The sequence below is a fragment of the Onychostruthus taczanowskii genome, unplaced genomic scaffold (assembly GCF_017590055.1).
Source record: "Onychostruthus taczanowskii isolate IOZ18803 unplaced genomic scaffold, ASM1759005v1 scaffold22, whole genome shotgun sequence".
In the NCBI taxonomy this organism is placed as follows: domain Eukaryota; kingdom Metazoa; phylum Chordata; class Aves; order Passeriformes; family Passeridae; genus Onychostruthus; species Onychostruthus taczanowskii.
In genome coordinates, this window is record NW_024499462.1 from 383769 (window position 1) to 411631 (window position 27863).

A 27863-nucleotide genomic window follows, 5' to 3' on the forward strand; every position below is an offset into this window, starting at 1 on the left:
TCCTGAGTTTCCTCCATTTCTTTTTGTTTAGGTTGTGTCTTCTTGACTGACCTCACCTCACTGATGCTGTGGTGATGCAGATAATAACTTTCCTGAAGAAGCCTGGATGGAGATGTGGCTGCCAGGCCTGGCTGCCTAACACAGGGATCTCAGGAGCAGTTGAGGTGGTGAGATAGAGATACTTAGTCTAGCAAAGATCTTCCTTTGTTTGGCCAGCATAGTAGCAGGATAAGAATATATATGGGCAGTAATGCCCAGCAGCCAAAAGAGGTACCTGTGGTGTCAGTGTATTTCTATATTGCACTCAAGTGTTGTTTTGGAGAAAAACTGGAGTTGTCAGGCTTCAGTTCCTTTCTGTCTGGGCCCTTGAATGATTTGTCGTGGTGACATGTGATTTGTTCATTTCCTTTGGGAATCAGCAGAGTGTGCTTTGTCCTGACTTTCTGGATTATTAGGATGAGATATTTGGTGCAGGTTTCCATTGTGCCCATGGACTGCTTACAAAAATTACCATCCATGATTAGCTAGTTTTTGAAAAAGCCAACTCTTGTGTTTTTCAAAGCTGGAGGGGAAGGGCTGGAAGCTGTTTGTTGTCACGTGCCTTTAATCTCTGCTGACGGGCCTCCTTCCTCCAGGCAGCCCTTAGTGTGCTGCTGTCCCCAGGTGAGCTGCTGCCACCCTTAGGTAAATTGTTTGGCTCAGTTGCATAAGAATTTGTCCATTTTGGCATCCAGGAGAGCAGGAGACTTTGTGATATCTTAGCACCACCATCTCTGTTTTGAAAACAAGAAAGTGCTGTTACAAAACTGTTCCTGCACATGAATTAATGTTGTTCTAGAGATGGTGTGGGTTACAAAAGGAGAGTGACTACACTTGTGCCCTGAAATCCACAAGCCTCCCACTCCAGTCTCAGTGCCTTGGAATGCAAACACTGAAGGGAAGGGCAGGGTTTGTTTGCTCTCCTGATCCACGCTGTTGTATCTCAACATCAGCACACACTCTTGCAGCAACTATTTCCCCTTTGGGAGCCAGGCAGGTGATAAGGTCCTGTCCCCCTGGCAGCACTTGCAGAGCAGGCAGTGCTGCCTGAATTTTAATGTGCCACTGCATTCCTCAGCCCTGGTGAGGGAGAAGCAGCAGGGAGCATTGCAGTGCTCAGGTGCTGCTTTTTCTACTGATTTTGCCATTCTTTTGATTAACCTCTTCTGTGAGGGAGCTTTCAAATAAATGTATGGAAGGGGTTTTTTACAGCTTTAGGTTAAATGTAGTGTTCTCTTGAGGGTCTGTGTTTTTTAGTATAGAAAGCCCAAAACTCTTTGTATCTAGGGTTTTAACATATAACCAGTTGAAAGTTTCCTGGAGAACAGCATTAAGTTCCCTTTGCCACACCCATGAGGCTCTGCCTTGCAGGCCCCTCCAGGGAAGCTGTTCTTGGCTACTCTTTCCTGAAGAGCAAAGAAGAAACCCTTTTTCTTTCCCCTGTAACCCTTCCTGCATGGCAGGCAGCAATGATGATCATCTTGCTGCAAGTTCTTATGCTTCCATGTTGGCTTTAAGAGGGTTTGCATGATGCTCTGAAGCTGCTGTTGGCTGTCAGACCATGGCACTGAGCCAGCCATGTGAAGCTGCCCAAGCTGCCCTGTCTTTGAGCCAGTGGACCGATTTCTTTGATATCTCCTGGGCTTCTTGTGTCTGTGGAGTTATAAAAGCAAGCTTCTGTCCTCTGTGCTCCATTGTATGGCTTAATTTTCACAGAGGAAGGAGATTTTTATAGCTTAAGTATTCTTCTACCTATCCCAAGAGATGCTAATTATTCCTATTAAAAAAAAACAATCCGGCTAATTTTCTTTTCTGGCATTTAAAGGGATGAAAAGTAAAATCCACTAATGAAAATCAGACTTGCAGTGTACCTAAGCCCTGAAGCAGGGGAGAACTGCTCATAGGCTGTGCTCCTGTGGCTCTGAGGGCTCTTAAAAGATGATTTCTACTTCTCTTTCTGCCCCTGACTAGTTTTGCAGTTGTTGATGTGCTGTCTATGCCCTAATTCCTCCATCTGAAAATGGAGGAGCACGGAAAATATGCTGGGTTTGTAGGACCTGTGGAAAAATTCTCAAACACCAAGTTCTGCATCACAGTGCTCCACTAAGGGAAAGGAAATAACAGCTACTCGTAACTAGGAGTGATCTTAATGGGTTCTCAGTCTTGTACTTGTGTGGAGTTTGCTCACATTTCACTTGTGCTCCCTCCCTGATCTCCACAGCCCTTCCCACTGGCTCTGAGTCCTGGAACAAGTTGTTTACAGCAACAAGGCCTATCTCCAAGTCCTTGACTTCAGTGCAATCCATCTCAGCTGCCTGTCAGGGCTTATTGTGAACCTGCATCCTCCAGTCAATCCCAGACAAGGGAGCCTGTCCTGTGTGCCAGGCTCTCCTCCCTCCCTGCAGCAGGAAGTGCTGATTAGCTCTTCCTCCTGCTCCTTCTAAGCAGGTTGTAGGTTCCTGCACCCAGAGCTGTGCTTCACACACCTCCCAGGCATTGCTGTGTCCTGAGAGGTGGCTCTGACAAAGCCAAGACCACTGCAGCAAATGCCTAAGCATTTTTAGTCATGAGTCCATTACAAACTGTACAAGGCTTTCCAGCCCAGACAATGCTTTGAAGAATGTGAGTTCCTTGTGTGAGGATGGTAAAGCCCTGCAGAGATCTCACTTCCACAAGAAGGGTGGTTGCCACATGCAAAATGACCATTTTTCTTGTTAAGAACAGATATGCACAGGCTTTGTAGCAGGTTTAGAAAATCCCTCTCAGGTACCAAAATAAAATCCCTGCCCTCTATTTTCATTTTACCTTCCTTCTTATCTTTTAAACAGTGCTGGTGACTTCTTTTAAAAGATTGAAGCTTGATTGAAAACTTGAAGCTGGTTCTTTTTGGGATGTTGGGTGCATCAGTCTATGGTGTGCAAATGTGGAGGTTAGGAACAACACATTTGCTGGAGAGTGCCGGTGCTACAGAATGCCCTGTTGGAATTGTGTCTCTCCCAGAGCATCTCCTTGCAGGGAGGTTTTTGATTTGGGGTTTTTCCCTCCATTTCTTCTCTCAGGACTAACTGTTACAGCTCCCTGAGGCATAGGTTGTTTGTGGGGGAATTGGAGCTATGAATATCACCCAAATTAACTTTCAAAGAGAAGCTGCTGATAGAAGAATTGCCTCTGATGCTTCTTCCCAGAATTGTTTACAGGTAGCAGACTGTCTTCTCCAGCTTGAGACCACTTCCTTCAATTAGATGTTATGGTGACTTGGGGTGGTGTCTTCTCTGGGAATGCTGGGGCATCTCCTGCTTTAATCCACTTTTGAGAACTTGATAGGGCCTGTAGGTGCCACCTTTGGGACTCCAATTTGCCATGTTGCAGTTCATTTCTCTGTGTTAATTGTCAGCTGTCAGTCACTTCCACGTACCTGTCAAAACCTTGTTATAACAGGCTCATCTAGCAGCTACAAAACAGAAGCAGCTGGTGAAGGATGGTTCAGGGAGCTGCACACACCTGTGACACAAACAGAGCATTCCATTCAGGCTTGTCAGTTTTATTTACCTGGCATCATAAGTATGAACCAGCCTCTCAATGAAAGTGGCAAAATAGAAATTCCAGTGGCTTGCTGTGTTATTCTCTGTTCAATTTTAGTTTCTCTTCTGGGAATTCACATAGTCACCTCTTGAGGGTTATCTGCCTTGATAGCTTTGTGTAGTGAATCTCTTCTCTTTTCCTGTTGTTGGAAAAACCTTTCTGGTACTGCACAGCTGTCAGCACAATAGAGCCACAGGAATTTTTTTTCCTTATGGAAGCAATAACAGTAATTTATTTGGAGATTTTTTGTTCCCTAGAGTCATTCACCACTGAAAAAATCCTCCTGGCTGGAGTGGAGTAGAGCTGCACATGGTATTTCACTCCCAGGAGCACACCCCAACAGAGAGAGGCCATTGAGAATTTTCTGTAACGTACAGTCCCTGTAAGACAGACAAGCACCCAACTCCCTGTCTTGTTCAAATTCATCATGTAAATAATGGAGCCACTTTTTCCTGCTGGGATTTGAAGTTGGTGTTATTTCTTAGGCCAGCCTGCTGCAGAAATGCAGGATGCCAAGGGAATGAAGGGAATGGAGAAATTCCTACATTTGCCTGATTGTGTGATTACTGTAGGCTCAGCTGCACTCATTGCTGATGGAGAGCTCTTGGGGTGGGGTGAGAGGGGAGAACCCTTTCTGGGTTTGCTGTAGTTAAGAACACATTTCAGCATGCTGCATCTAGAGCTTGTGACTGTCCCCTGCAACTCAGCCCAGTTTGGTTTGAGCTAGTCAGGAGAGGTTCTTAGATACATCAAAACTAACTTCATAACGTTGGGATTGGTTTATTTTTTCAAGACAAGAGATTGTAAGAGCTCTGCAGAAAAGTCTTTACTTGCCTTGCTTGATAATCTTGCTGCAGTGGTCAGGTTGTGTGACCAGGAGTGGCAAGGGCCTCTGTGTAGCCTAGGAACAGCTCATTTCCCTGTGGGACACCAGTCTTTCACTTTGACTGATGTTCCCATTGTAGCTCTGCTCCAGGCACTCCTCTGCAATCTGTGCTCGGAAGGATCAGTGCTGCTCCTTTGGCCACTATTTCCTGCAGTTAAGGCTCCTTAGCTGGTGTTTTCTGCCTGGAGGGAGCCATGGAGTGTGACTTGTGGAAGGAGCACAGATAACAAGCACCCATCTGTTCTTCTTTTCCATCCCTTCGGGATGTCCGGGTGTCCCTGGTTAGAATTCTTCTCTGGATAAGATACTGGAGGTGTCACTGCAGGGCAGTCAGGGCAGAAAACAATAGCAGGTCAAGTCCAAAAAACAAGATTGATCAGTGAGTATATCCCTGCTGTCAGTAAGGGGCAGAGCTGCTCTGGGGAGGTCAAGGCTGGAGCTGTAGCTATGTCCCTTCAGCTTCTTCCTCTGATAAACTTGCTCTTCTGGAAGCCTGGAGTCAGAAGCTCCACTGAGAGGGAGGCTGCAAGAGGCACAGCCTGTACAAGGACTTTGAAGCCTCTGTCCCTTGAGTGGTGGCTCTTCCTTGGCTCAGTGGGATGTTCCAGTACTTGTTTTTCTGTATTTACTTTGTCGTTCAGCTCCAGCCAGTGTCTTCGATGGGTGAGTAAAGAGGCATTGCCTTGTTTCTGTTTGCCATCTCTAAGGTTCATGCTGAGCCTTGGTATTCTTAGGTGAAAGACTGGGAGGTGGGAGAAATGTCCCTTTTGTTTGAAGGTGATGTGAAATTCCTTCCAGTTGGAAAGATCCTTCTGTTACAGTGTGAAGTCTTCCATACTGGGAAGAACCTCTATTGCCAAGACACTGTGGGATTTTCCTCTCCCTTTGGAGGACAGACTCTTTGAGTAGACATTATGCTACCTTTCACCTGCTTCCTTGACAAATCTCAACTGAATTTAGTGCAACAATGTAGTGCTGCTCCCTTTATTGCTCACTTGTGCTGGATCAGAGACCTGCAGTTATACAATGCACCCAGGATTAATCTCTGCAGGATGGGGCACTCCCCAGTGCTTGCTGGAGCCTGATTTGTCACCTGATTTGTCACCCAGTCTAGCTGCTACCATGCCAGTCAGAGAACTAATGACAGCATCAAGCTTACAAATGGAAAAGCTTTGCTTTGTAGCTAATGCTTGTCAGCCTCAATTGCTCCGGCCACGAAAGAAGCATTGAGGAGGAAAAGAATTGAGTCAAGAAAAATGAAAAGGAGTGAGCTGGAGACAGTTATTCATTTTGTGCAAATCCCCAAGCTTGTGGTTTGGGGAGAAGAGGGGAGAGGCTGATCAGTCGCTCCTCTATTTTTGTGGATATATTCATTTTGTGCAAATCCCCAAGCTTGTGGTTTGTGGAGAAGAGGGGAGAGGCTGATCAGTCAGTCGCTCCTCTATTTTTGTGGATATTTTTTCTCAAAAACTCAGTTTAATTAATTAAAATGAAAAAAGCTGTGCTGCCAAAGACTGCTTGGTGTTTACAGGGAGGCTGGTGTGGGGCAGCACTGGCAGTCCAGAGGTGTCTGTGAGGTTGTGCAGTGTTCCAAAGAGCACTGTCTGCTTTTTCTGCTTGTTTGCTTCCCCTCATTCCTGCCAGAAGCTCTCAGGGGAATGAAAGATGTGAAGGAATGCTACCTCAATTCCCCTGATGTGCCTTCTTCCAGCTCCCTCTGAGCTGCTGCATGTTCATCTCAATAAATTTTGCCTTTAAATTATCTCCTGGATATTTAGGAGACAACGTAATCTCCCTAGCTGAGCATTCCCAGAGTCTGTCTACAAAGGATATTTCATAATTACATGGAAGCTAATGAGAGTGTAGGTATTTTTAGTGCTGCCCAGCTGGGAAGCTGACAGGGCATTTCTGCTTCACCTCATTTGGCTTTTAACAACACGAAAACCTTCTCATCTCACTCGGTGACTCACCCTAAGGCCACACCAAATCCTCTTGTGGAAACCAAGGGAATGACACTGAGGGAAGCCCAGAGGAAGCTCTGTTTTACTTTTCCCTTTTGGGAGAAGTCAAGCCAGCTTTTGGAGGATGGAGTTTACAGTACTGCTGCTGCTGTCTGTGGGAAAGGGCAGGCAAGCAGAGGCAGGTGAAAAGGAGAGCTCAGGAGGGGATGCCTGGTGAATCCCATCAGAGATTCCCTGCTGCATTCCCCTCTCTGCTGCTCAGGAGAACCAGGCTGGTTGTGGTGACAGTGAACCAGCTCCTCTGCATGTCTTTGAATCGTGCCACTGGAGATTCCTCCATAACCCAGATCCACGCTCCCTGTGCCAGCTCTGCAGCACTCCTGACCCTGGCAGCTGCTCCTGCCTTTTATGCTGGATTTGAGACCAAGCAAAATGTATCTGTGGCTGAGGGAGGCATGAGAGGTGTTGTATTTGTGAGATATTTCTTCCAGGTAGCACATCTGTGGGACAGATATTTACAGAAGACACAGCTAAATAAGAGTGACTTGAAGTCTGTTCTCTGAAGCACTTGTAGCTCCCACTTTAAAGTCAGTGAAACAAATCAAAATAATGAGCCAGGATGATTTGTGTTTCTAGTAGAAAGAGCATAGTATTCCTCCCTCACCCAAACTCCATCACACTATTGTCAAAACAGCACAGCTTTAGAACTTTAAAAGAAATGTGCTGTGGAAAGTTGAGGCTGTTCCAGTCCAAGATTCATTTTGTCAGAGTGATTGGTTTTATTAGCCTAATTTTAGGAAATGGTAATCAATTTTCCTTACTCGGTGCAGTATTAGCATTCCTTTTGCTTAATAGGGAATTGCTTGTCATGGCTAAGTTGTGCTTAATCAGGTATTAAATTTAAGGCGAAGTGGAACCTCTGGACTTCCAGTGAGGAAGCTGCCAAATGAGGGTTAATTAGGAGTAGATTGAAAATTTAATGAACACTTAAGTTCTTCATTTATGTTCTCCCTCTGGTGCTCTCATATTTTAATTATTTGCAGAAGGTTCAGAAAGGCCTCTGGAAAGGGACACACTCCTTGAGCACTGCCAGGAAGTCCATGTGTTCATGTCTTGCCCCCACGAACACTCACTTCACTTCACTCACAAGCAGCTGATCTCCTGTGCAGAACAGGAGGGTTTGTGAGCTTGCTGAGCTGTGTAGAGGGTTTGGTTTAATGTGTTGCTCCCCAGAAGGTCCCAATCCAGACCTTCATCCCCTCTAGATTTTAAGATAATGATTAAAAAGGTTTGGCAGCTCAGCTGTGAGGACTGACATTGGCTGTAGTTGGGTGGGTTTAAAAGAGGCTGTATAACCTGTTTGAGATATAGTTCTTTGTTCCAAGGCTGGGAGATTTACCAATTTTCTGGTAAATTTCTCCAAGCTGGGAGAGTTACCAGTGACTTCAGGAGGGGCTTGCAAGTGCTCAATTACTACTTGAACAAAGGCTTGTTGTCCTAGGCTAGATCCGAGACCGTATTTCCTATGGCAAAATCATTACCTAGACCTCAGATTTGCTTGTATCTTGTTTTTTTCCCTGTCAGCTAAACAGCAAGTCAGACTGTTGCATAATGTTTTAAGAGCTCTGTTAATTTACTTGTTCCTCCAAGACCTTTAAGGCAAGCTGTCAAGGTTTTCCACAAGGCAGTGAGTTTGCAGGTATCACCTTTTCTCCCCAGTGCTGAGAACAGATCACAACGGTTCTGTAAGCCAGGGAGAAAAAAAAACCACAAACCCTTTTGTAATTATCCATCAACAACTCGGTTTGGTATCTACCAGCTGCTCTCTCTGTGTGTCCCAGCCCTGGACCCCTGCTCCGCCTACATCAGCCTGAACGAGCCCTGGAGGAACACGGAGCACCGCATCAACGGCTCGCACGGGCGGCCCACGTGCGACAGCGGCATCGACGGCGAGTGGTACCGCTTCACGGGCATGGCCGGCGACGCCATGCCCACCTTCTGCATCCCCGAGAACCACTGCGGCACCCACGCTCCCGTCTGGATGAACGGCAGCCACCCGCGCCCGGCCGACGGCATCGTGCGGCGCCAGGCCTGCGCCAGCTTCAGCGGCAACTGCTGCCTCTGGAACACCAGCATCGAGGTCAAGGCCTGCCCGGGGGGGTACTACGTGTACCACCTCAGCAAGCCCAGCGTCTGCTTCCACGCCTACTGCGGGCGTAAGTCACCTCTCTGAGCCCTCCTTGGTCCCCAGGAGGCTGCCTGGCTTCTCCAGGTGGTGGCCTGCCCCTGGAGGATCAGCGAGGCGGTTTCACCTGCTTTGTTCCTCTAGCAGGATTTTTCCACAGCTCACCTGGCCTCAGTGATTTAATGCTCCCTGTGGGCCCTGTGGCTTGTCTTGGCGCACTACCGAAGTCAAAATTTGCATCTCTGCCTAGCAGTAATTAAACTTGATTGTTTCTCAGCAGCTTCAGCAGGTCAGCTTTTTCAGCGTGGGCCAGGTCTGTAACTGAGGGGCTGCGCACAGGGTGGGAAGCTGAAGGGACATATTCTGTGCTTTCCTTGCATGCTCAGGCCTTTGTGCTGACCTTGTTCTTGTCATGCCCTAGATTTTTATGACATCTGTGATGTGGTGGATTGCCAGGACTCCTGCCTGGACACCGGTGACTGCACGTGTTCCCCGGGTACGACACTCGGACCTGATGGCCAGACATGCCTTGGTAAGGGTGGAAATAAGCTGTGCCACTTGCTGATGCTTTTCTTCCCTTTGTTTTGTTGCTCACATCTCAATCCCTTGCCTTACAAAGCACTATAAAAAATGACATATCCTGAGAGCAGTTTTCCCCTTTGCTGCCTAGAACCAGGACTATGATTCTGTAAATGGTTCCAAGATATGACATCCCATGACTGCATCCATTCTGGTGCCCCTGGAGCTCCATGTTTGTGAGGCTGGATTTGCTTTCTGCATGGTTCAGCTGCAGTAGCAGAGTCTCTTTGCGAGATCATGGTGCAGGATTCTGTGGTATCACTGTGGCACTCAGGAAGTGCTGGCGTTAGAGATTTCCTCTCACACATTCTGTTGAATATCTCTCCTCCAAAAAAAGTTTTGCTGGCTGCTGTGGGGCTGCACACTAAACTCCATCATACTTCCTGCCCTTTTGGGACATTGTCCAGGGCCTGGGCCTTGAGGAGACCCAAAGAACTGTAAGTCTCACCACAGCTGCAGTGGTTTTAGGCAGCATGACAAGGGCATATTCAGGGAGCTGGCACTTGGTGGCAGAGACCAGCATGGCCAGGAGGGAGGTGAGAGCAGACTGGGGAATGTGGGCTTTGGAGATTTGTGGGGGAATCCCCATGCAGCTCTGAGGAGAGAAAGTGGCTGTGGTTGTGTGTGTGGTGCTGGGAGAGAGCACCTGGACTGAGAGGTCAGGAAAATGATAGGACAAATCGTGGGGCTGGGAAGGGGTGGCTGTTGGGGAGCTGCAGAGCCACACTGAGGGATAGGGAGAGGAGGGAGGAAAGGGTGTTTGGGGGAGGAGGAATCTCATCTGTCACTTGATTTGTTGGTGAAGCTGAAGGCAGAGTTGGTCCAGGAGGTTGTGTGGCAGGTCAGTCTGCTCCACAGGGGCTACACCTGACAAAGCAGGCGTGGGTGGTTTCCTTCTCCACACACCTCATGTCTGTGAGCATCAGGGCAGGCCCCACAGCCATTCCAGTGTGTGGAAGGAGCAGCCTGGTCCTGCTGCAGACACTTACTCCCAATGATTCTGGGGAAGGCTTTTGCTTAAGCAGTTCCACTTGTCTGCAGCCAAGTGGCTGACTGAGCTCTCTCAGATAATTAAAAGCATTTATTGGCTGCTTCTGTGCAAGCCTTCCAGTCACAGAAGTGCCCTTGACAAGCACTAGCACTCAGTGAATGTGTGGCAGGCTCAGAGGAAAGGATTTCCTGCAGCGGGGAGGCACACAGGAGTCCTGAGCCTGTCTGTGTGTGCTGCAGCTGCTTTCCTTCCCCCATGAGCAGGATTTCTGCGCTGCTGCTTCTCCTTGAGATTCCCAGGTGGCACAGCACCTCAGCTGGAATGCTCACACTGGTTCACCTACCTGCAGCCTCTCTTGTGAGGCTCTCTCCATGATCTTTCTAATAACTTTCTGTTGTGCTGAGTAATTGTGCAATCACATCTCCGAGAGCAACTGTGCCCTCCTTATGGAGAAACCAAATAAATCCCTGTTTGTCTTTCCTAAACAGAGAATGTGCTTCCTTTCCCAGCTCCCCCAAAGAGGGGGACTGAAGCTGCTGCAATAATGCAGCAGAGCAGCTGTGGCTGGCCCCTCCATGGAAGTGTCCAAGGCCAGGTTGGACAGGGCTGGGAGCAACCTGGGATAGTGGCAGGGAATGGAAGAAGGTGAGCTTTAAGTTCCCTTCCAACCCAGACCATTCTGTGAAGGGTGAGCAGCTCTGTGCACCTCCCTGTGCTTCTCCTCAGTACATTAGATGCTTTAAATCCCAGAGCAGAGCAGCTGATCCTGAGTGACATTTCCATTTGTGGGTTAAATAAGGTCTTAGACTTCCTGTCACGCATTCACCAACTTGGTGCATTGCCTTTGACTTCTTCAATGCCTGGATCTATGTCCCACTGAGCCATGGTAAACATCAGCCCAGCACTGTCCCAATCCAGTCTCAAGAGAACCAGCCTGCATCCCAGAAGTGCTGCTTGTCACCAGTGGGGAAGAGCAGGGACAGAGATCTGTGTGTGCTGTAGAACTTGGAAGGACCAGTCAGGGGAATTTCTGGGCTCAGCCTTTGACCAAGACAATCTCTAGGCCCTTCTAACAACATCTCCATGCCTTTGGCAGTAGCCCTTTCCCTCTTCACTTTCTATTCTTAAGCACTCTTAAACACTTTAGATTTATTTTTAGAAGGGAAAGTGTGGAGCCTGTCACATGTGTGAAAAGCAGAGTGTCTGTGGGGGTCTCCTGGACATGCTTCCTGCCTCCCAAAGCAAGGTACCAGCCAAGCCTTTGGCTAAAAATACTCAATTCACATTGCTTGTGGAAGGAGACACCATCAGCAGCTGCCAGCTGTGGGTTCTGTGTGTGTGTGGGACCACAGATACATGAGAGAGCTCATCTCTGACCTGTCTGTTAAAATGATACTTTTTTTTCTAAGTTTTAAGCTTCTGACACCTAATAAATGCCAGCTTCTAAGCTGTTTTGATGAAACCCCATGTGAACCTTAATTGATAACTTCAGCATCCTGGCCTGCCTAAGAGAAATCATTCATTCTGTGGCTCAGCAAGAGCAATGTCTGTTCCTTTCTCTCTGTTTGATTTGCTTTTTGCACACAGAGATTAAATCAGGTTGAGAAATTAGAATCTCAGAGAACAAAGTACCTTTCAAAGTAAAAAGAAGGGCAGACAGACACAGAGCCACTTTAGCCTTTAAAAAACATTAGGAGGAGTTTTCAGAGCTTTACAAAGAGATTCAAAAGCTACTGTCAGTGTTACTACTTGTAGTGGGATTATTCATTCCATTCCAGAGCTGGGTTTTTTTTCAGATGAAAATGAGTGTGAGCAGAACAACGGGGGCTGCAGTGAGTTCTGTGTTAACCTGAAGAATTCCTTCCGCTGCGAGTGCGGGGTCGGGCGCACGCTGGGAAGCGATGGCAAAACCTGTGAAGGTGAGGCTTCAGCTACCACAGCCTGCTGCAAGCTCTATAAATCATTCCATTGCAGCACTGGCTCTCTCTTGGCTCCTTGCACCTGGGATTAAATGTCACTGATATCACCTCTGTGCTTGCCAGAGGGGTTGATATTAAAATATCCTTCTAAGCAAGCGGAGAGAAATCTCCTTGTTGTTCTCAGTGCCTTGTTCACTTCTGTTAGGATTTGCTTCTGTTTATCTCCGTGGGGAAAGGCAGCAGTGGATCTGGAAGATTGGTTATCCAGGCAGAACTTGTTGCTGCAGCTGTTGGGATTTGATATCTGGAGATTTGAATCTCTGGAGATTTGTGTAGTAGAGTTTTGTGGGGGCAGATTTAGCTGCACTGGATTTTGGCAGCTCGCATTAGGTATGGGGTAATATCATGACATTAGACTGGAGCATGAGGATCACTTTAGCCTCCCAGGATAGAGATTGAGGAGAGGGGGTGCCATTCTGCAGACAGAGGTCAGATTTGGGATTAGGGCAGCATTTTGATCTTTGGTGTCTGTGGGCTCTGCTGCTCTGTGCAGCTGCCACAGTTCCTTCACAGTGGTGGCACAGCCGTGTTGAAAACCCTTGATAAATTTAGACTGGTAGCTTAAAGACCAAATTGTGGGCCTGATGTGTTGTCACTAACAATATAAAAACATCCCTAAGCAGAAATAGGCAAACCCAGCAGAAATTGATGTGTGCCTGATGTTTTCTGTGGTGAGCTGTGGAAAAGCACTGTGCCCCCTCACAGCATAGCTGCTGTGTGCTGTTCACAGACACTGTGGGGCCTCAGACAAGGAAAACAACTACAGATGTGCCTCACTTTTCAGCTACCCAAAAGAGCTAAATGTGCTTTCTGAGCTCTGCTGGTACATAACTCATCCAGGCAGTGACACTTTCCTGGGAAATGCTGCTGTGCAGAGTGCTCCTTAAGTTACTTGTCAAGTTGTGTGGGGCCAAAAATGGTCTGTGGGCTTTGTCCCTGCCACATCCAGCTCTGAGCTGCTGGGGCATCACATAAATGAGCTGTGCAATTTTTATTCCCTAGTGCTGCACTCTTCTGACAGGGCTGGAATAGTCTGTTTGGAAACTCATTTGTTTCTGCCATTCCCCAAGGTGGCTTTTAGGGCCTTTGATATATCATTTAATTTCCCTTCTGTACGAAGGATGGTGCCTTTCACGAGTTTAACACTGCTGCTGGGGATTTTTACAATCTTGTTAGTGAGTTTTATTTCTGAAGATGTATCCTCAGCTTTGTGAACTGGTAGAGGATGGGATGTGAGGTGAGAGCCACCTCACAGTTTGTTGCTAAAAAGAAAAAATGCGAGAGATTTAGCTTGATCACATCAGTTGGTGAGGCTGAGTAGGATTTAAAGTATCTCAAAATTTATATTATGATGCTTTACCCATTGCTTTGACTCACATGGGGTGTTTGGGCTGTTATTTTCCATGCATTGTGTGGGATTGAGTGTGGGATTTCTATTTACATTTCAGTGAAAGCCACACAGTGATTTCTGATGGCAGGCTCGGGGAGAAATATTTTATATTTATGATTTGCTTATCTCATTTCTGTTGTTTTACTGGGAACAGTAGTACTCATCTAGCATATTCATCCCAAAGGGTTAAAAAAATCAAGCAGTTAAGGTTATTTGAAAGAAAAAAAATCATGATGCTAAAGTACAATTAAAAAAGGGGTTTACATCTCATTTTCTGGGAGACAAACTGTTGCCTTTGAGTTGTATTGTTCAGACTGTTGTTTGGTCAGGGGTCTGTGGGGCCTGTGGGATGTGCTGATTTTCCTTTCTTCCCCAGAAATTGAAGGCTGTCACAATAACAATGGAGGCTGCAGCCATACCTGCATTGAAGTGGAAGGCACCTACCAGTGTGAATGTCCCAGGGGACTTGTGCTGTCAGAAGACAACCACACTTGCCAGGGTAAGTCAAAAAGGGTAACGAAATCTCCCTGTCAGCCTCTGTCCCCCGAGAGAATGTCTGAAGAAACTTTTCTTCTTGTTTTTGCTGTCTTCTCTTAGTCTGTCCATTCCAGTTGGGTTAATAGAGCTTTTTTACCAATGACAGACTATCCAAAGGTGAGAGCTTGAAGATGTTGCTCTTCTCTCCAGGCAGGAGAACAGCCACAGGGCCCAGCTTGAGTGAATCTTGTATCATGTTAATTGTAGGGCAGTGTCCCCTTATGACTAATGCTGCTCAACATTGTGTTTGGAGTTTGTTTTCATGAACAGAACAGCTCTGCTGGGGTACAATCCTTGAGCTTTTATTGCAGCATCAGCCTCACTACGTGGTTGAGACAATAGGAAGATAGCAAAAGCTCACATGCAGCCAGAAGCAGCCAAAGATTTCTTTGTTACAGAACATTTTAAAAACTTTCTAGCCAACAGCATATTGCTAAAGCTTACAGACAATTGTTCTAGCCAGTTACTAAAAGGACCTGTACACCTGCTTCACACAATGCTTGCTTGTCTTCTTTCTATTAGCAATGCACAATAAATCATTATTAAGCTTAAAACCTTCTACTACCTTGCTTAGCATATTTTCCTGCAGTTTTAAGGTCTCTCTTAGCCAAGCCTAAAACTCAAGCTGTAGTTTAATGTCCTTGCTTGCTATACCATTGTAACTTTCTTTATTTTCAGACTTTGCAGCTGCAGCTGGTTCTCTGTTCTTTCTGTTTCTTAGGCCTTCTTTTACAGCTTTCTGGAAATCTTCTTACCTCTGCTATTTCCCACAAACATCTCCCATTATAATGCTCTGTGCACACCCCTGACAAATTAATGCTGTTAGAGCTGACATTTTCCATGCTCCAAACTTCAAACTCTCAGCTAAAGCGGTCCAGTCCCTTCCAAGAACAGGGTTAAAGAGAGAGGCATGTTTTTTTCCAAGTATGCCATTCCAGTAAGCATTCCTGTGCCTTGAAGCAGGGCACTAGCTTTGATATTAGCTCCTGCTGCCCCTTGGAAAAGTGCCCAGGATAGCATCCAAAAATTGACTGTTGCTTCTGCTGTGTAGAGGCCAGGACAGCGTTATCCTTGGAGAACCTTCCATCTGAACTTTCCACAGGGAGTCCTTCATGCTGAGTCACTTGTGCCTATGGCATGCACCTGGAATAAACAAGCTCCCTGGTTTTTTGCAAAGATTTCTTTTGCAAATACATCCAGGCTACCAGCAGTCTCTGGTGTGCTCAGAGAACCTCCTGCAGTCTGATGTGCCACAGACTGCCCAGACATCAGTGGGAGGAACAGATTTGGGCTTCATGGTGGCCAAAAGGGCAGGTATGCCTCAGAGAGGAAGTTGGAATGGTTCTGCTTGATGGAATTTCTGCTTTTTAAGCTTTTTAGAAATGCAGTGCTCCTAGGGGTGAGCATTGCCCACTTGGGATCCAGCAGTGCTGGTGGGGAGGTGGAGGTGGGGGTTTCCAAGAGCTGTGATCACACTCACTGATTGAAGGTCTGATTGATGGATCCAGCCCAGAACAGAGTGATGTTTTTCAGTCCTGGGCCCCTGAGGCAGCCCCAGCAGGGCTGGAAGTCCTGGATTTCCCAGCCAGGGTTTCTGCTGCTGGTGAGGCTGCTAATGAGAGCAGCAGCACTGCTGGGAGCCAGGCAGGGGCTCAGGATACAGCATCTCATAAAGTGAAATTGCCTGTTCTTTTGCATTCATCAATTTATGTCCCCATGCTGTGGCCTGCAATTCTGAGCAGATATGGAACTGTACCACACAATTTTTTTGTGACACCTAATCAGGTTTATATTGGTTCAATTAACAGTGCAGGGTAGGCACAGTAGCCTGAAGCAATTGGATCTGCAGCCTCTCTACCCTCCTCTGCACTGTCTCCACATTCAGAACAAACATTAATAATCTTCCACAGAAATCACAGTCTACAGGCTGCAATTTTTCCATAAAGATACCGGCCAGCAAAATATTTGGAATTTTGCAGATCATCCTAGAATTTTGTAGCCCATCCTAGTACCCCACCTCTTCCTGAAGAGTAGGGATGAAATGCTCTTCTCCCCCATCCCCTGCCCGAATTTTTGTGCAGGTAAGCAAGGTTTATGTTGTAGGAGTGGGTCAGGGCTCCCCAGCAGCAGAGAGCCTGTTCTGCTGAACAGTCTGTGCAGGGAGGTAGCCTCTGCTCCAAGCAGCAGCACTTGGAAAGGCCAAGGAAGGGGCCAGAGGCTGGAATATGGTGCCAGTAACAACGGCAAACAGAGAAATGAGTGTTGGACTCGCCACAGAAGCTTCCTCCCAGGGGCAGATGCTCAGAAGCATAAAACAGAGCTTAAAGTGGAAATAAGGAGGCTTTCCCATCTCTCACAGGTGCTCTGAGAAGTATGAGGTGAAGAACTAAAATGTTTGACTGGCACACACTGGGTGTTTTCTCAAATAGCCACGAGCTGGCTTGAGTCAAGAGGTTTCCTGCCCTTGTTTCTTTGTCCAGGTGATGGAGGTCACACAGCTCCTGCAGCTCTGAAGCACAGGGAAAATGGAATCTTTTCTTTCTCCCACTTTGTGCCAGTCAAAGACATGTAGAAACAGAGAGATCCTGAACTAAATCAGTCCTGAACTTCGGAGAATTGCAGTTGGGATCCAAATCTCTTGCCCTGAATGTCACCTTTATAAAAGCAGTACATTTTCTTATTTTTCAAGGAGTGCTAGAACAGCGAGTCCTTAAACCCAGATGGAGCCAATCATTTCTCCAAAGGATGTTCCTCTGTCTGCATTATGCTGTGTTCTCCAAGTCCCTTTGTCTGCTCCTGAGCTGTGCCATTTGACATGCTCAGTTATTCCCACTTGCCTTCTGCTGCCAGTGCAGGGAAGGTTAAGGTAATTTTTAGTTCTTTAAGCTTCTGTTCTAACCCAGCAGTGTCATTATGGGAACATATTGCTTTGGGCACTCTGCATACATTTTAGCATATCACTTTGAAATTACCAACTTTTAATCAAAAATCCTCCCTGAAGGTACTCAGAGACTGTTGCTGGGACAGGGAAATTTTTAAAGGGAGTTGAAATGCCTGTTTTAGCAGTGTGTCTTATTTCAAATATCCATAATCTTAAATTATATAATTAATGATTGAAATTAAGGGAAGGCAGGTCACAGGAATGTCAAGGACTGGGGCTGCAATTAATTTTGGCAAAAATCTCAGGAAACTGGTATATTTGCAAAAAGGTTTTGTCGTGGAGTTTTAAAATATAATAAATGTAAATCCTGCAAAAGGTTTGGTTTTTTTTCTGGCTGAAACCAGAATATATGCCACCAGTATGTTTGTCCTGTCTCCAACTGAACTGAATAATCCCAAGGAATATATGTACAGCAACTACTTTTTTATTGAAGATTATTCTCTCTTCTTTCCTTTTCTGTTTTGTCCAAGGTCTGTTTTCTCCTGCTTCTTATGTAATGAAATTTTAATTTAAAAAATTCACACGGAGGCCTGTATTAAAATTTAAAGGTTGGAAGGAGGTGGAATGAGTGAGCTAATTTGGTTTGTTTGTCAGAGCTGGGTTTATTGCTTATAAAAATATTATTATGGCATTTTGAGGTCCATCCATTTTAGCTCGGTATCTATATGGAATTACTCTGCCTTGTTTCAGCGTGTTCTGGGTTTGATGTAAAATCTGATTAAGGGTCTTAAAAAATGGTTTTGCCTGGGGCATTGTGAATTTGATACCCATATCTGGCAAAGGCTCTTCCCAGGACATCACAGTGCAAGAGATACCAACAAAATCTGTGCTGAGTGCTAAGTAAAGCTGGAAAGCACAGCTAAGTTTCTGCTGCAAGTGCAATGATTGTCTTCATTGTTTTCTGAGGCATTGCTGTGGCTGGAGAATTTGGGGCAGTGACAGGCCTGGTTTGTGTTGTGTAGGTGGGAATGCAAGATGGGTGGTTAGGTTGCTGTGGTAGGATGATAATCATAAATGCTGTCTATGATTCCCCTTTTATTCCCCCAGTTATATCTGGTATAGCCCTTCTCCAGCTCACTGGTATGGTTGTAGCACAGACTGTTATTCTGGGGACTTCTCTTGCAGTTCCAGTGCTGTGCAAGTCCAGCTCTATTGAGGTGAACATCCCAAAGGACCTGGTTGGAGGCCTGGACCTTTCCCTCATCAACACTTCGTGCAAAGGCGTGTCCAACGGCACTCATGTCAACATCCATTTCTCCCTGAAGTCCTGTGGAACCGTTGTAGATGTATGTATACCCAGTGCCCAGTCTCTGGGATTTGGCTGTGCCTTACTTGGGGAACAAAGCTGATTTAGCTACACCCTCAGAGCCCTTTCCTGTGTTGCCATGCAGCTGTCCTCAGAGTAGAGCTGGGCTGGCATTCCACAGTCAGAGAGCTTGTTCCATCCCCCCTCCAGCACTGTGTGTCCGACAGCATGGGTGCTGCTTTCTGCTCACCTCCTGCTTCATGAGGGTAGAAGGAACAAGTGCCCTCGCTCTTCATCCTCCTGCTAAGACAGATTCTGGTCTCCTGATAATGTTTCAAAGGTTAAACTGGCAACTGGTCAATGGCTCACCTTAGCAGAGGGGTAGCAGAAGTGCGGTGCATTGCCAGCAGACCGAGGTCCTTAGTTGTGAGGTCTGTGAGGATGAGCAGCATCGTTCTGGCTGTGGGGTGTAAATTCACAAGCTGGGCCTTCAGTGGCCACTCTTCAGTGTCAGCCCAGAGAGGTCTTTCTCAATGATCTCCCCTTTCTTTGCTGCAGGTAATCAATGACAAAATCATTGCCACCAACCTGGTGACTGGCTTGCCCAAGCAGACGCCGGGGAGCAACGGGGACATCATTGTGCGCACCAGCAAGCTGCTGATCCCGGTGACCTGCGAGTTCCCGCGCCGCTACACCATCTCCGAGGGCTACGTGCCCAACCTCAAGAACTCTCCCTTGGAAATCATGAGCCGCAACCAGGGCGTCTTCCCCTTCACCCTGGAGATCTTCAAGGACAAAGACTTTGATGAGCCCTACAGGGGTGATCTTCCCACCCTCAAGCTTCGGGACTCCCTGTACTTTGGGATTGAGCCCTTGGTGCACGTTAGTGGACTGGAGACACTGGTGGAGAGCTGCTTTGCCACTCCCACCTCCAAAATTGATGAGATCCTGAAGTACTACCTGATTCAAGACGGGTGAGTTCACTGTTCCCTCTCTTGCTGGCAATTTAGAGGGAATTGGCAGTGAGGCTGAGTTGTCTGTGTGATGCAGGAAACGCTGTCCCGCTCTCCACAGCAGCCTGTCTGTCCTGGTCATAGCAATCACCAGCAGCCATCAAGCTGAAACCACCTCTCCCATCAAAAGTAATTGGGAGAAACAGTGGGAGGCAGTGACAGAAGTTCCTCTGAGTGCAGCCTTTGCAGGATGTATTTCCCTGTCACTAGCCTTGTGGATAATTGAGTTGGCTCCTGCAGAAAAGATTCTCTTTCCTGACACCCTCTCTCTGCCAGCCACAGAGTGCCAAGCCAATGTGCAGAACTCCCATGGCCATGTGCTGCTGCCAGGCAGCTGCTGCAGCAGCTGGAGCAAGTTTCTTGATTTTCTCATAATGGCCTTATTACAGCACGAGCCAAAAGAGCCCATTGCTAGTCCTGGTAGGAGCTGCAGGAGAATCCCTTGCTTTACTCTCCCTGATGCCTGTCAGTGCAATAAACTCAGGGTCTTTCCGTTTGGCTGTAATTTTTTGAGGTATTTGGGGTTGGTGATCATTCCAGGATATGCTAAAAATAGTTTTTGTGCAGATCTGTAGGTTTGCTGTTGTAGTGGTTTTTGCACCAGAGTTTTGGGGAGCCTTGCTGTGGGCTCAGCTGTGGCTCCTGAGATGATCCCTCTTTTCAGACACTTCTTTGGGTGCTGAAATGACTGTGCCATGCTACAGCATTGCTGCAGCGTGTTTGCATCCAGCTGCTTAACCAGAGAGCTCTGAGGAAATGTCCTAGTTGTGAGGCAGTCTGCTGTCCTCTAGGGAGGGAAATCCAGCCAAAGGAATATCTAAGACATACCCAAGAGTTGTAGCCTGAGAGTCAAGGGACTGTGCTTGTGTAAATCCTGTATGTTGCCTGCCAGACCATTCAATGATGACAACAATCATGTCCTCAGCTGCCAGACTAATCATCCACTGTTACAGCTGCTGCTGGCAAAGTCTGGTGTGGTTGTCTTGTAGCAAAAGGGTCCTGCAATGTAAAGTACCCAAAAATACTGTTTCCATTTCCTCATGACAGAGGATTCAGCATTAGCCTGCTCTCCCTGCATCCTAGGCTGCAGTCCTTCTGTGCCCAACATTGCTGGCCTTTATGAGCAGATCTGTAATGGAAAAATTGATTTTATCAGCTCCCTGGCTTGGCTGTTCCTGTGGACCCTTCCAAGAGTCAAGGCCTCAAACATTCATTAATTTCTCCCCATAAGTGATAATGATGGGATTCAAAATAGCAGCCAAAACCTGAGCTGGATAGAGAAGGGAGGAAGCAGGAAATGTCATCTTTTGAATTCACCCCAGCACGGGTTGGAGGATTTATGGCACCAGCAGTCCCTTGGTACCTGCAGAGGGCATTAAAACTTCACTGAAGGGAAAAGTGCTCCACTCTGCAGCCATCACTGCAGGCCCCAGTGATTCAAAATTAAATTATCTGAAAGCAGTAAATTGTCCCTGCTCCAAACACTTCTGTAGTAACTCAGTTTCCTTCTAAAAATCCAGCCCCAAAAGCCCATGGCAATAAAAATGAGATTTTTTAATCAGTTTATGTAGGATCAGACCTGCAAGAGTTAACTGCATAATCCAAAGAGAAACACTATTTATATTGGAGGGGATATACCCTGGACTGAGGAATTGGAAAATTCCCTCTACTGCTCTCTTCTCTGTTAATTCCCTGCCTTCTGAAAACAAGTGGAACAAAGGCAGTGACCGATGGCACAGCTGATAAACCGGAGCTCTCTGGGGCATCTGGAGCCAGGTCATGTCACTGCTGAGGTCAGGAGCTGTGGCTCAGCAGAGCACAGGGTGGTTAAGGTAGTTCCATTGCAAAGCTCATCTTCTTATGCCTCGGGCTGCCCTGTTTGCTGGACTGAGGTGGCTATTTCATTGTGCAAGCCTGCTCCTTTCAGCCTTGCAACCCTGAATAAGAGGATCAGAGCACAGCTCCCATGGCACTGCCACTCTGCTCCCCAAACGCATTATGCACAGGGATAGGGTGATTTTCCCCATATCCCGACCAGGCCCACCCCTTTTCCTTCCACACCTGCCTCTTCTCACCTCTCCAAAGTGGGCAGAAGGGTCTCTGGGGGTTTCCTAGCAGAGTGGGATATGGTCTGGCCTCACAAATGCAAAAGGAGTTGCCCTTGTGACTCATGAGGTTTCTGAGCTGGTTTTGTCTACGTATCTCTGACTCCTTTGTGGTGTTCTCCCACGTTCCCTCTCCCTAGCCCCAAACCAGTAGGTTTCCTTCCACCAGCGTGGAGAACCTTTGGAAAGCCTAGGATTTAGGAGTCATTTTGAGGCAGTGTCCAATAATCATCACAGTTTATATGCTCACAAATGAGAAGATGCCTGTGAGTTGACTTCTTGGCCCTAGAGCTTGGCCACTCACCTCTGAAAAGTCTTTAACTGTCATTCCTTATGACAGATGCCTTGTTTAAAAAGGAATTTTGACAACTTAAGAGACTCCCAAATGCTGCAGTGAAGGCAGAACTGCTCTTTTACAGCTGAACATGTCAAACATCAGCATTGCTGACAATGCCATGCACATTTCTCGTGTAAAGATGGGAGCTGAAGCTTGCTGCAAGAGCAAGGCTTTGATCCACACCAGTACCTCGTCTCTTCCAACACTGCTTTATTGTTGGGGTTTTTTAAATATCTTTCAAAGTCCACATTTTCGAAATTAACTTGCTAGAAAGGATGAGCTGCATTGCAATGCAATTTCACAGCAGCTTCAGGACCTCCCAAGACACCCAAGGCTTTGCAATAATCAGTAGTAATTATTGAGCGAGCATAACTTTTTGTCTGTCAAACTCTAAATAGGCAGTAATAGTTTATAAATGCACTGCACCTAGAATGTAGCTTATTATAAAAGCAGCTTATTTTCCTGCAGTTGTGTGACCTCTCTTACAATCATGCATTGCTAGTGATGGAAAAACTGAAATTATAAATTTTCAGTGTAATGAATTTGAGCTGTTTGACCAAATCCAGCAGGAAGAAAAATGTAAATGATATAAAGCAAAGTAAATCTGGATTTTTGTTGTTTTCATCATCTGTCATATTTTAGTAATGTGGGTGCAGGCTGCTTCATTTTAAGCATAATTTATGTGCATATCTATGTGTACACAGTAAGTGCAGGGCACATTCTGTAGTGTATAACAGTGCAGGCTGTTGCACAGGGAGGTGAAATGAGGACAGACTTGCCTCTCTGAGGGGACTGGGCCACGTCCTGCCAGCCCTGTGCTGCTGAGCTGTTCCCTGTCTGGAGATGCTATTAGCAGTGCTGCTGTTTTCCCCCACCATTCCCGACTTTTCTCCTGTGGCCAAAGAGGAAGCAGCAGAAATGGTAGCTGAGCCTGAGAGAACCAATCCCTCCTTTTCTTTCTCTGGTTAAGTAGGCTGGAATGTCTTTTCTCTTTCTTTTTTCCATTTCTGGGAAAGCCATTAAAGCCTATCCCTCTCCTCTCCTCAGCTGTGTTTCTGATGATTCCGTGAAGCAGTACACGTCAAAGGACCATCTTGCCAAGCACTTCCAGGTTCCTGTGTTCAAGTTTGTGGGCAAAGACAACAAGGTGAGCTCAAAACTCAACTCTTAGATATTTCATCAGCTCTGATATAACTGAGAAACCTCAGCACAAAGTTGGAAAAGGGTATGGAATGGGTGACCCAAGGCAGGTGCAGCTCTGCCTGTTCAGCAGCTGCACCTTACAGGAGCCTGACAAAGGTACTTCAGGAGAGATTGTTAAAAACAACTAAAATTGAAATATGAAGGACAGTTTTGGAACATCAGTGCAGCAGCAGGCTAAAATCATTGTTGCTTCCAAGGTGGTCTTGGTGGACCTCTGTTTGCTTGGTGAGAGAAATGTTCTCAGTCACCAGGCACGTGTCACAGTGCCCGGTCTTTAAAACAACACAGTTTTTAGTTTGGGATCTCTTCAGCCTTGTGTCTCTTGTGAGTACAGATGCCAGCACTCCAGACAGAAGGCCACCATACTGCTTAATTCAGTGTGAAACCAGGCTGTCTCTGTGGGGCAGCAGCTCTGTAGTGAGAAGACAGTGGGAGGATAATGCCATTTTCCTAATGCAAATAGCTTTCCTTTCTGTGTTAGAGGAAATTGGATCTTCCAGTCATTGTTATGCTCAGCCAACACTGCCTGCTCCAAAACTTATAAAGCTGCTGCTCCAGCTACTGGAGAGCTCCAGTAGGGTTAAAACAGATGTGATCTTCTAAAATTCAGGAATTTTCCTTGGCTTTCTGATCATCCCTGCTGCCTCCAACCTGCATCCTCCCATCCTGCACAATGGATTCTGCTTCAAACCTCTCCAAGTCTTTGTGGCTGCTGCTTGCAGAGATGGTGCTTCCTCTCTTGGTCATTCACAGGGCAGGGAGCAGCAGTCCTGTCACTGCCTGTGCTGTGCAAGGAGAAAAGGCAGCTGTCTCCTTGCTCTTTGCATTCTCCCTCTTCCCTCAACTTAGCCTCTCATCACCCTGCATTCTCCTTGGTTTCCTGGCTTTGTTTTCCCAGCTTACTTGAAATTCTCTTGCACATCTCCATCAATCCTTGCGAGACTTCACGATTCTTGACACACAGCTCCTGCCAGTCCACGTGAGCTCTTCCAAGCTGATTCCTGCCATTTTCATCCCTTCATGTGGAGGATCATTTCTCACCTTCTATTCCCTGTGTCCCCACTCTTGCCTCCGAGACCGCAGCCAGGCTCTCTGGAGAGGGCACACAAGCAAACAGACGGAGCGGCCGTTCTGGCTGCGGGCGGCGATGCTGGACATGGACCCTGTGCCACGGGCACGCTGTGGCACTGGCCCTGGCAGCGGTGCCAGTGGTCCCCAGAGCTGTGCACTGACCCTGCTGCTGTGTCCCCACCTCAGGAGGTGTTCCTGCACTGCCGCATCCTGGTGTGCGGGGCGCTGGACGAGACCTCGCGCTGCGCCCAGGGCTGCCGGAGACGCGTGCGCAGGTCGGCCGAGCAGCGGGAGGAGCAGCAGGACAAGGAATCTGTTCACGTGGCAAACCACCTCCTGACAGGAGGCCCCATCAGGATCGACTTTGATGACTGACACCCACCCTCTGGAACAGCATCCCTGGTCTTCCTTATCACTGTCTTCTGTTGTGGTTGTTTGAGAAATCAGAGGTATTTGTTAAAGCCCCGCTTGAACCTCAGGACTCATTTCCTTAATTCCGTGGTGGTTATTTGTCAAGTGTTTTGGGCCCATGAGGCAGCCCTTGGAGTGTGACCTGGACTGCAGAGCAGTTTGGTTTTATCTGTATTTCTCCCCAACAGTCCTTTAGCTGAAGGGACCCTGTTTCTTTGCAGGCCGGAAGTGTTACCCAACTTTGCCTTTCCGTACATCCACCTACAGGCCCCAGGACTGTTTGTCCTTGACTAAACAAATGTTATCCAAGCCCTTCTTGCATCAGACAGTACAAACAGTATCATAGCTGAGTGTGTTTGCTGTGCAGCTCTGTGAGTGATGCTGAGGATTTCAGGTGACTGTTAATAAAACCGTGTATAAAATATATCTCATCATGTGTAAGTTCCTTGGAGCAATGCAATTGTCATTACAGGCAGCTAAAGCTCAGATCTATCACAGGCACATTCAAATGGGATTTTAAATAGCAAAAGGTATTTAAGGAGATTTGATTTTTTAGGGGCTTTTGATAATTGCATGAAGTTTAATAGTGTTTCCTCCTGTATTTAGTGTATCATTATTCTTCTCCCTCTTCTCCCACCACCAAAAATGCCTTTCCTAAGTGCTACTATACACCTTGATTGTAAGAGAGCCACCATTAAACATCTATAAACACCCCCTCCCATGCGTGCTGCTGCCAAGTGTTTGTCTGGAAGTTGTGATGCATTGCCCTGGTTAGCGAGGCCGTGGTTCCAGCAGAGGATTAGAGGAATGCACATTAATTATTTATAGCAATCATTGGTGATGTGTCTCAGGACAGGGCTGTCCCCAGTGAGCCTGGTGACAGGAGACAAGGCAGAGTTGTCTGAGTGGCCGTGGCAGGGGACACAATTACTGGTGGTGGTGGTGGCATCGTGGTTGTCAGGAATCTTTTTGGGCTATCAAGCTCCTTCTGAAGAAAATATAATGGATGTGATCAGCTCAGGCTTCTCTGGGCTTCATTGAGCTGTGTGTTAAAGGATTAGGGTGTGGGGAAGGGAGGAAGCACAGCCAGCAGTGAAGGACACCGTGGGACAGGCAGGGCTGGAGGATGAGGAGAAGGATCCATCTCCACCGGTGGCAGTGGCTCTGCAGTGTGTTCCCAAGGTTTTCTACAAGAAGCTCCTCAGTGTGCAGCTCTGTCCTGTGTGCTTGGAGGTCTGCTGGAAGCCCCCTAGCCTTCATCACCTGTGTTCTGCTTTGCTTGGAGCAGCCAAATTACTGCAAAAGCCAAAATTTGCTGCTGCTCTCAAATGGAAGGGGAATCCATTTGAAGGGACCATTTAGAAGGGAGTCACAAATCACCTCAAACATTTCAATCTATTTCACAGATTTATTTGTTTTGGCAAGTGAGATTCCAGTGAGGAATGAACTTTTAATGGCTGAGAGTTTAATAATTTTTTTAATAGCTTCACGGCTGCTTTTTCAATCTTGGAAATACATGTGTGTGTGTGTGTTAGAGTAAACAAAAATATTTCTATGATGATAAGTAGATATAAATGAAAAGATGCTTTTCATGTGTTATCCAGCCATATGTGAAAGAAAAAGAAAGGAAAAAGGCTTCTCCTAGGATTGCTGTTCTGCTGATTCACATCTGCATTAGGACCACAGGGGCAGTTTCCCACTGTCACTTCTTTGTTCAGACAGCCTCCACTAAATATATTTGTTTTGATAAAACGAGAGCTGGGAAATGAAATTAATTATCTGGTGCCTTCTGGAGAATCAACTGGTCTTGTTTGTTTATACAGAAGGGATGTGGGGGGGAGTGGTGGAGGGAAAAGTTCTTTTCCTGGCTTATTTCAGTTATTGTGCACATTATTTCATTCTTCCTGATGAATTCATGTGAAGCAGCTTTTCCACTCTGCAGCTGAAAACAATCCTGCCAATGCACAAAGTCCAGAGGAAGCCACAGGATGAGCAAAGCCATGTCTTTGTGTCCGGAGCAGGGTAGAATTGAACATGACACAAGGTTCATGGAGCAACCTGGAAAATCCTGTGATCAGCTGCTTCCATGGCTGTACATCACTGGACAGCAAGAGTGGCACGGAGGGGAAGCAGTTTTTAGTTTGGTTGCAGTTTTACGGCGTTCATGCGCTGGTTTGCTCCTGCACAGGATTATCTGGTGCTTTGCCAGAGTCACTGCCACCACTTGAAGGTTCAAGTATTTCCTCACAGAGCTGCTGGTGGGATTTTTCAGATTAGCACAGTGAAAAATGAACTTATTCAGTAGCTAGCCTGCTTGCAGCAGTCTCTAGGGTTTTGGGATGAATGGTGGTCTGAAAGCAGGGAGAAATGATGATTTATGTTAGCGATGTCCCCAGCACATCAGTATCTGGGAACAGAGACTTTGTTCAGAACCCTTTGATTTCTCCAGTGTATGTCAGCACCTGCCAGAAGTTGCTTGGCTTTAATCTGCTATCACTTGAACTATAAGATAATTGATATATTTGCCATGCAGTCAGCTACTGAACGTAGACAATATAGCTATTGTAACTTCTTTTTTGTCATTTAATCATAGGAGTAGGTTCACATTTAAACTGGCCACAGGCACTGTTTCACCAACAAAATATAAAGTTTGGGCAGTGTCTGGAATGAGGAATGTTTCCTTCCCATCCCTAGCCAAAAGTAGGTGTTTCCTAGCTGGATAATCAAGGTTGTCTGTCCAGCCTCATGCTCTGACAGAGCGGTGAACCTCGGCAGTGCAGAATTCCCTCTCCAGTGGCATTAGCCCAGCTAGGAAAGGCTGTCGTTACATCTGAGCAGTGTTGAAGTCCTCTGTGATGGAAAACATCCCAGTGCACCTCACGCAGTCACTTCCATTTTCCTGGTCTGGGTACCAGGGGGCTCTTGTTGTTCCAGCCCACTTGGGGCCAGCTGAACAGCTCATTGCTGTTCACTGTAAGGCAAAGATGACTGGCAGGAACAGGAATACAGGGCTTAAATAATTTATAGCTCCATGCATACATTTTAAACCCATTTAAACTGGAAGAAAAGCAACCAAGACAGACTCTTTCCACTCTTGTTAAATCACCCTTTTGCAGCCTTAACTTCTCTGTGGCAGATGGAAGAACATAACCATAAATATGTTTGCAGGAGCCGCTGAAATATTTACGTGGCATGGCACGCACACACCCAGCAGCAACATCCTTCCAACAAGAAACCCAGCTCAAAGCTGTCTGCCAATGTTCTGTGGAGGCAAAATGCCATGCACAACTTTAAATTCTGGTTTTGCATGCAACAAAAGCTCCCCATAACAGATGGGAGCATTAACCACATTTTAGAAGCAATGATGTCTGAGGCTGCTGACAGCAGCCCCGCAGAGGTAGCACATA

The 27863-nt window shown here is 46.7% G+C and overlaps 2 protein-coding genes across 6 annotated transcripts in view; one reads left to right on the forward strand and one right to left on the reverse strand.

Annotated features, from left to right (window-relative positions):
- The first annotated feature begins 26 nt into the window (after positions 1-26).
- Positions 27-25081, forward strand: OIT3 (oncoprotein induced transcript 3). Of its 5 annotated transcripts, none has more exons than XM_041404935.1 (9): positions 27-164; positions 8310-8684; positions 9075-9185; positions 12020-12142; positions 13969-14091; positions 18196-18356; positions 18875-19290; positions 22819-22918; positions 24232-24882. In XM_041404935.1, exons 2-9 carry the CDS (start codon positions 8441-8443, stop codon positions 24418-24420), a joined length of 1467 nt encoding a protein of 488 aa, XP_041260869.1. In that variant the 5' UTR covers positions 27-164; positions 8310-8440; the 3' UTR covers positions 24421-24882. The 5 variants fall into 5 exon arrangements, with proteins under 5 accessions (XP_041260869.1, XP_041260870.1, XP_041260868.1 ...); XM_041404936.1 differs by having other exon boundaries at positions 44-167; positions 23873-24349; XM_041404934.1 differs by having other exon boundaries at positions 47-167.
- The window catches only part of PLA2G12B (phospholipase A2 group XIIB), a 33589-nt gene continuing 10511 nt past the window's right edge, over positions 4786-27863 (reverse strand). Inside the window, exon 5 of the mRNA XM_041404943.1 lies at positions 4786-4826. The gene's annotated coding sequence lies outside the window, so the exon portion shown is untranslated. The remainder of the gene's footprint in view (positions 4827-27863) is intronic.